The sequence below is a fragment of the Lactuca saligna genome, chromosome 6 (genome assembly GCF_052625555.1).
Source record: "Lactuca saligna cultivar CGN05327 chromosome 6, ASM5262555v1, whole genome shotgun sequence".
Classification (NCBI taxonomy): domain Eukaryota; kingdom Viridiplantae; phylum Streptophyta; class Magnoliopsida; order Asterales; family Asteraceae; genus Lactuca; species Lactuca saligna.
The window spans coordinates 130,290,805-130,299,743 of record NC_136422.1 but is presented as its reverse complement, the minus strand read 5'-3'; the positions used below and the strand labels follow the sequence as shown (position 1 = coordinate 130,299,743).

At 29.1% G+C, this 8,939-nt stretch overlaps 1 protein-coding gene across 1 annotated transcript; it reads left to right on the top strand.

Annotated features, from left to right (window-relative positions):
* Window positions 1–4,621: 4,621 nt before the first annotated feature.
* LOC145000278 (CAAX protease self-immunity protein) lies at window positions 4,622–8,094 on the top strand. Its single transcript, XM_078959479.1, has 9 exons — window positions 4,622–5,189; window positions 6,014–6,165; window positions 6,444–6,539; window positions 6,822–6,884; window positions 6,969–7,037; window positions 7,137–7,239; window positions 7,335–7,406; window positions 7,632–7,720; window positions 7,810–8,094. Exons 1-9 carry the CDS (start codon window positions 4,844–4,846, stop codon window positions 7,960–7,962), a joined length of 1,143 nt encoding a protein of 380 aa, XP_078815605.1. The 5' UTR covers window positions 4,622–4,843; the 3' UTR covers window positions 7,963–8,094.
* Window positions 8,095–8,939: the final 845 nt, after the last annotated feature.

Genomic DNA, 8,939 nt, shown 5'->3' with positions numbered 1-8,939 from the left:
CAAAGTTAAGGGGCTAAAAAAAACAACATTCATAATCACATACTAGGGATCAACATTGGAACCGGCCCGAATTGGATTTGGTGGAAAATAAGAACCGAACCGGACCGCCGGTTCAACCGGTTCCGAACTAGAGAAATAACAACATATTTTGAGAAATATATCGGTTATGGTTTCGGTTTTTGCTGGTTCTACAGGTTCTGGTTCCTACTGGTTTTCGGTTCCAAAAATCTACAAAAATATTGTCCCGGTCCCGGCTTGATCGGTTCTATCCGGTTCCAGTTTCAGTACCGGTTCAGGCCGGTTCCCGGTCCAAATGCTTATCCGTAACACCAACCGACAAAAAACTATCAAATGGGACTATCAGATGTGGCTAGACGTCCACTTTTACGAGAAAATTGTTAATACTATAATAAGTCGTTAAATGTTATACTTTTTTTAATTCTTCCTATGATTTATGGATTTTTTTTGTTGGATTCATTTGATTCATCCTTTGATTTCTTGATTTTTTGTTAGTTTCTTAGTTTATTAGTCATATAAACAAGAAAGAATGTTTTGATTCTTTTGGATGAAATTAATTAGTTATTTAAATATTTTTGTTCAATTACATATACACAGATACATGTATATAAAAAGAATGGTCCCCGTTATAACGTGGACTATGTGTGATCGTCCATCTCGCACATTCTTTAATATCTTTAACTAAAGTATCTTATAAATAAAAATGATTTAAGATTGGATAGTTAGGCTAATAATATGGCGTTAACTTTCTTCTAATTAAAGAGTAGTCTATTCCTCAAGAAAAAACAAAATATGAAAAGGGAAAAAGAGAGAAAATTAGGTTTTAGAAGTTTTGTGGATATGCCGTCGTGTGAAATTGCCATGAGGTCCTCTTTGTTTTTGGAATAACATCCATAACCCATGTATTATGTAACCTTGATGCTATTTAAATTATACATTTCTCAAAAGTAATTATATAACATTTTCTTTTTTTTTTTAAACGACAAATCTAACGTATTCAAAAATTAGGATGACAATGGATTGGATTGAGTCATAAACGAGCTGACCTATTTAATTAAATGAATTGAAAATCTCTTCTCAATCCAACCTGTTCAAGTAAACGAGTTGAGAATTCCTACCCCAATCCAAACATTTTAGTAAATAGGTTGAAATAAAGTTGATCTGTTGATTGTTTTTCTAACCAACATATTTACTAAATAGGTTAAACTCGGGTTTTTTTAAATTTTCATAAAAAAAAACCTTAAAAATAAAAATAACCAACCTGTTTAAGTAAACGAGTTGAGAATTCGTATTCCAATCCAAACTTTTTAATAAATAGATTGAAATTAGGTTGATATGTATATTGTTTTTCTAACCAACATATTTACTAAATAGGTTAAACTCGGGTTTTTAATTTTTCATAAAATAACCCTTAAAAATAATAATAATCCACCAAATAAAATTGCATACAACTTAAAAGTTATAATAATTGTTCAAGTTTGAAAATTATACAACAATAACTTTATAGGCCCACAACCCATACACAAATAAATGTTTAGAACCATAAAACATTATAAATGTTTAATTTCTAAATTCTATGCCACTTGACTATCAATTTTACTAACTCGAATTCCAATAACGGTTACTAACCCATGGTTTTTGATAAATAAAAAAATAATTAAAATATTATGATCAATTAAATAATAATACTAAATAAATATAAACTAAAATATAGTTAAAATTTTAAACATGCTTTGTACACGGTAAATAATTTCAACTCTAACCAAACCCATTTAACTAAACGAGTTAGACGGGTTGATCTATTTAATTAAATGAGTTCAAAATTTCAACCAAACCTACTATTTATTGGGTTGAGTCTTTGTCACCCCTATAAACAAGTAAACTACTTTTTAAATCCATTTATATCCATAACAAAACTTGAACTTTCAATTTCAAGAAGGGAGGACAACACCGGATAATGCTGGGCTAGAAGCCCTTTGGTGTATAACCTTTGATGATATGTGAAATACTTATTTCTTAAAAGTTATTTTTTTAATTTGTAAGATCTATTTAGTTTTTGTTTTTGTTTATTAGATTTTATGAAGAAATGATGTATTATTTAAAAACAAGATGTACTTCAAATATTAAATATTAAATTTTGGAGGGTTAAATTTTATTGGGAAATCATAACTTTTTTTTATATATATAACAATTTATGTTTTATAGAATTATAAAATACAATTTTTTAAAACATAAATTATTGTTAATGAAAAAAACTATTATATGCGCATTGATATATATATATATATATATATATATATATATATATATATATATATATATATATATATATATATATATATATATATATATATATATATAGAGTCAAGATCAAATAAGAAGGAAATTTTTGGTAGGAAGGTAAGAAGTTTTTTTTCTACATATTTTTTTGACAAACAAAATCAATGAATCACTAGATGATTAATTTCTAAGATGATTCACAAGAAAAAATTCTCAAAAAAACATCTTTATGATTCATTTATACAATGATTTTGTTGTTATTCACTAAAATTATCATAAAAATGAATTTTTTTCTTAATTTACTTAAAAATGAATCATAAAGATGTTTTTTTGAGAATTTTTTTTTGTGAATCATCTTAGAAATGAATCATCTAGTGATTCATTTATTTTGTTCGTCCAAAAAATATGTAGAAAAAAAAACTTCTTACCTTCCTACCAAAAAAAATTTCTTACCGGATCTATATCCTATATATATATATATATATAAAAGACAATAGAAGAGATGGTAGATTTATATTGACTTCACTATACTTAAATATATATTAAATATATATGTTAGTGAGAGTAATGATCGAATATATATATATATATATATATATATATATATATATATATATATATATATATATATATATATATACTAATAAAAGGGTAGTTTTTTTTGCCATATGTCCCCATATTAGACCTTTTAAATAATGTATTGCCACTTGTCAATCTATTAGTTCTCCATTTTAAATTTATTAGACCTCCTTATTAATGCTATTTTTCAATGTATTGATTTCTCTATTTTAACTTTTAAATTTTATATTATTGTTTTTATTAGTTCACAAATAAAAAATATCTAATATATATTGAAAATTAATTTTACATATTTATTTGAATCAATGTTTATAATTTCACATAACTAATAAAAATATCTCTTAATTAGTAATTTATTTAAAATAATTGATTAATAATTTTGAGTTTTTATTATAAAAATTTAATTAATTTTATAACCATGGTTCTCACGGGTTATAAACTAGTATATATATATATATGTATATATATATATATATATATATATATATATATATATATATATAATGTAATGTTAGATATCCATGGAAACCACGAGTTTATAAGATAGACAAATGAAATTAGATTGATAAAATAAAAAAAAATAAAAAAAATTCAATACTAAACTACATTGAAAAATGATTGTTAATGTAAAATGATATTGTATTTTAATAAACAAGACTTTAAAAGTATTTAGTAAATATAACAAATTAGTACACATATTATTAAAAAAAGTTATATATGAAGGTCCAAAACATGTAGAAGTTTAAATTTATAAGAAAAATACTAAAAAATTAAATTTTGAAATGTTAATTTCTCATTTAAATTTAAACAAATAATTTAAATAAATAAAAAAAAAAAAATAATTTGGTTTTAATTTAAAAATTTTGAAATTAAAAGGAAAGTTGCATATATGAAATTGATATACATTTATTACAATTATTACATTTAAATATTATATGAAATTTAATAAAATAAAAAAAATCATATGAAAAAAAAATTAAATTTATAGCCACAAAATTAAATGTGACAAAATGAATGAAAGATTTTTATTTATTAGAGTACTTTTGAAATTATTTACATTTTCTCATAATATATGTCAATAAAATAATAATAAAATAAATATTCTAAATAGTTGATTAAAATCTAAATAGCGATAACTTTACTCGTTGAAAATTAATTCAAAAATTAAATTTCGAATTTAATAATCTCGATTTATTGAATTTAAAAGATTGAATTAATAGAAAAAAAAAATATTTGAGACTGTCACGTGTCAACATGAAAATAAAAAATAAAATTTTAAACTAATACTTTAGAAAAATAACACGTGACACACATTATTTTTATTTATTAGGTAATATAGATATAGATATAGATGAGTTTTATTAGTTTTATGAAAATATAATAATATTAGTTTTTTAAAATATGATATGATTTTATTAGTATTTATTTTTGCTTTTTTTATTATGATTTTTTATTTTTATTTTTATTTGATAGTATTTAATTTAACATGATTGTAAATTAAATTTTTAATGCCACTTATTTTATCTACACAAATAGTCAAATATGATTTGCAAGTATCTATGGGTGCTATGCTACATAAATGGAGATCAAGATGTATCTTAAACATATATTTTATCCTTTAAAAATGGAGATATATGCAGCATTATCTCCATATACGAATCTCATTGGCCATTTCGATTCTTCATGATATGAAGTTCAAATCTGTGGGACCATAAACACACTATAGATCTGACGACCATACATACATGACACATCCCCATCATACCTTCATCATCTACGTCAGTTTCCCTGGACACCAGAGACCCTCGGTCACGACTATTCCGTCTTACACCCACAGCTACAAAAACCAACAAATCGTTTCATCCACTCGATCAAAACCTCTAAATACTAACTCATCAATCATTCATCACGATATTATGCTAATTCGAGGTGGGGTTGATTCGAAGTGGTGAAACTACACGGTTTCATGGAGTTTCCGATGGTTTTAAGAGCTCCGACGACTAACCCAACTCCGACTACTTCCGCTTACTGCTGTAGCAGAGGAAGTGTCTGGTTGCCGGAGAGATTAAAGAAACGGAGGTACGTTTCCGTAAAAAGAGCAGTAAGCGTGAGAGCTACGGTCGAGAGAAATGGTGGTGAGGGGATCGATACAGGAGAGAGGAAGAGCGCTGTCGCTGGCGGCGGTGGTAGCGTCGGAGCAAGCTATACAAGTTCTGCAATGGAGGTCACTACATTTAACCAGACATTCCCAGATGCTGAGTTTCCAGTTTGGGACAAAATCGGTGCTGTTGTCAGACTCAGCTATGGAATCGGTTAGTTTCTATTTCTTCTCCCTAAATTAAAACTTCAAAACAAAATTCCATTGTGTGTTGAAACTTGAATGAGGACATTAATGGTTGTACTTGATCGAATAGTCGATTCGATGGTGATCCACGACGGGGTTTTAATTTTTGATATCTCGAACGAACATCGATCAATGGATATTCTGTTTGTTTGAAATTTGAAGAAAAAAATAGGGTTTTTATCATTTATGTGGATATTCAATTTGGGAGAGACAACATCACAGCAAAATCTGAGCATCATTTTAGGGTAATAACTAATAAGCATGTCTGGAATCTACTATCCAGTTGCCAAAATTTCACCATAGGATTTCGCCTTTTCATAATTCACTATTCTTCATGATTGCATCTTCCTTTCTAATAAAAGTGAAAAATTCATGTATACCCTTTTTGTTTTTTGGTAAACATATTGTTTAATTTTGGCCTATTACACACATGTTCTTGAATCCATCCACAATTAACTCGATCAAGAAAATGGAAACAAGGTATGATTGCATCAAAAAGCTAGATTATTGATTTCCTAATTCCAACCCTAATACGGAAGTTTCAAGTTTTATTAAGAATCAGAATTAGATAATCGACTGTAACAAAATGATTAAAGTGTAAATGCAAATAAACTATCATATGCTTTTTATCCAAAACTCTCCACTTTTACAAAGTGTAATGTTTCTTTCTTGTGTGTAACAAAAAGATTTTGTTGTTATGCTTTCTATCAAGATATTGGTTGTTATGTTTTTATTGTTCTCTTTAGATGATTAATTTAACGAATTTTAATCTTTTCTTTTTTGTGAAAACAGGAATTTATGGTGCAATGGCATTTGTAGGAAACTTTATATGTTCAACAACAGGAATCGATAGCACAGGAGGATATTCACCATCATTAGATGCAATTGTTCAAGGACTTGGATATGCTGCTCCTCCTATTATGGCCCTTCTTTTTATTCTAGACGTATGATCAATCTTTAATCTTTAATCTAATATTTGAGAAAATGACAACATACTCAGACAAATTTGTAAAAAGTTAGGAACTTTATGGGGAAAGAAAGCCTCTTTTTCCGTGACTTGATATTATAAAGTTGTTTAAATAAAAGAAACACTCGTATATAGTTTACCCGATATGGATAAATAAAAGATCGTTTCTTTTTAGATTGCATGAAGTGTCTGAATGTGAGGTAATGACCATTTTACCCTTGCTAATAAAGCGAATGTGATTTGTCTGGTGCACAGGACGAAGTGGTGAAGGTATCGCCTCATGCTCGTGCAATACGGGATGTTGAAGATGAGGAGTTAAGAAGCTTTTTCTATGGAATGTCTCCATGGCAGGTATATTTTAGCTATGTTTGACAGACTAGCTGAAAAGTTAGCTGTTAGTTGAAAAGCCAGCTGATAAATGAAAAACTAGCTGCTAACTGAAAAGCCAACTGATTAATGAAAAATAGCTGATAAATGAAAAGCTAGAAAGCTAGCTGCTAGCTGAAAAGTCAGCTGATAAATGAAAAGTTAGCAGCTAGCTGATAAAAAAACTCGAAAAATAAGCTAGCTGTGACATTGAACTTTGTGTATATATTATCATTTCCAATTATTTTATTAAATTTTTTTTTGCAGTTTATATTAATTGTGGCTGCAAGTTCAGTTGGAGAGGAGCTCTTCTACCGGGCTGCAGTTCAGGTGAGTTTACACAAATAAATTTGTTTAAAAAATTATTTAATAATATTTATTTAGTTTCTTGATCTTTGTTTGAAAAATATGTAGGGTGCATTAGCTGATGTGTTTTTAAGGGGGAATGATCTTGTAACAAATGCACATGGAATGGCTGCACTGGTGAGATAGATGACTTGACAACTTTACATCTTTCATTCAGTTAATGCAAATGTTATGATGTTTCTTTGACTTTTTTTTTTGACTTTCTTTGACTTGTAGACAGGTGTATTGCCTCCATTTGTACCATTTGCACAAGCATTTGCAGCTGTGATCACAGCTGCACTCACGGGTTCGCTTTATTATGTGGCTGCATCTCCAAAAGGTTTTTTTATTTATTATTTATTTATTTATTTTTTTTATTTTGCATATTTCAAGATTTTGTTTCTTCATCACATAACGCATGTTGCTCGTGTTCAGATCCTACTTATGTTGTGGCACCAGTTTTGAGTTCACGTTCTGGTCGTCAAGAAATGAAGAAACTTTTTGCAGGTATAAAATTTACTATTCTACCCTTCTACCAATTGTTGTTAGTCTCATTAGAGAGAACATAAAAAGAGAAGGTAGTAGGGTTGGTATTTCACATTTCCGACCATCTATCTATGATTTATTGTGTAGATTAAAAAAACTAACCTTTTTGTGACCAGTCTACCCTAGAGTTTCCATTTTACCATTTTACCCCTCATTTCTGTGACTTATGCATGTACATTTCTACAGCATGGTATGAAAGGAGACAAATGAAGAAGATATATTCTCCATTACTTGAAGGACTTCTAGCTCTTTACCTTGGATTTGAATGGAATCAGGTACACATAAACTTCTGAAATGACGATTTTACCCTCCATTTTGAACTTCTTTTTTAACGAATGTATTTCTTTATGATATGATTTGGCAGACGAATAACATTTTAGCGCCCATCATCACGCATGGAATTTACTCTGCAACGATACTCGGACATGGGCTTTGGAAGATTCATGATCACCGAAGAAGATTACGCCAGCGAGTTCAGCAGCTTAATCTTGAAGAAAAGAACTTGAGAAATTTCTGAAATTAGGTCTAGTATTAGTAGTAATAGAAACTATACCCTTTTGGCATGAAGAAGCTTGTATATAAGTAAACAATAATTCTGTGTGGTTTTGTACTATAAATACTATACAAAGAGACTATTTTCATGACCCAAGCTTATGGCATTTTTTGACACAGAAAGTGTAAAACATTGAAATCACATGTCTTTTTATGGTTTATTGGTTCTTATTCCTTTAAGAAAGTAGTACATAATACAAACATGGGTTTAGACCTATAACTATGTGTGCCTAATGTACATATACACACTAATATGCCCCCGTTGTTTGAATGAGAGGCTGCTGAACACTCAAACTGGATCAAAACTTTGAGAATAACGAGCACCGGAGTCCCTTGGTGAAGATGTTGACATACTGATATTGCGACGAGACACAAAAAACTTGAATATGTCCAAGGGCCATTGTCACGAAGAAAGTGCTTGTCGATCTCTATATGTTTCATCTATTGGTGCTATAGGAGGTTGGTGGATATGTAGATGATGTTACTGAATAAGAGCATGAAGCTCTTGTAGGAGGACACAAAGCCAAGAAGTCTCGGCTACGTATCTGTAACACCAATGTTGAGGTTTGGAGGACCATGATATTAGGCTTAATATTTTCGCATGAATGATATAATTAGCATTAAACACAATATATACAAAAATACATGGCCTATAATTGGACTAAAGAATTAAGGCTACAAATTATACAAGTAATATACACTAATACACCCCCCCCCAAGAGTTTAGTCGGGAGGATGGGGTTGAATGCTGAAACCTGATCTAAAGTTCGTGAACAAAGAAGTGGGAAGACCAAACCTTTGTGAAAATACCAACGTAATGATGGTTGGAAGGCACATGAAGAATGCAAATTTATCTAGTTGCAACCTTGTCGTAAATGAAGTGGATGGCAATCTCTATATGTTTGGTTCGTTGATGTTAAACAGGGTTGTTGATGAGATACA

Coding starts and splice junctions, on each gene's coding strand:
- LOC145000278 (XM_078959479.1), top strand. CDS start 4,844: ATGGAGTTTCCGATGGTTTTAAGAGCTCCGACGACTAACCCAACTCCG. Junction 5,190..6,013: donor CAGACTCAGCTATGGAATCG/GTTAGTTTCTAT, acceptor TTGTGAAAACAG/GAATTTATGGTGCAATGGCA. Junction 6,540..6,821: donor ATGGAATGTCTCCATGGCAG/GTATATTTTAGC, acceptor TTTTTTTTGCAG/TTTATATTAATTGTGGCTGC.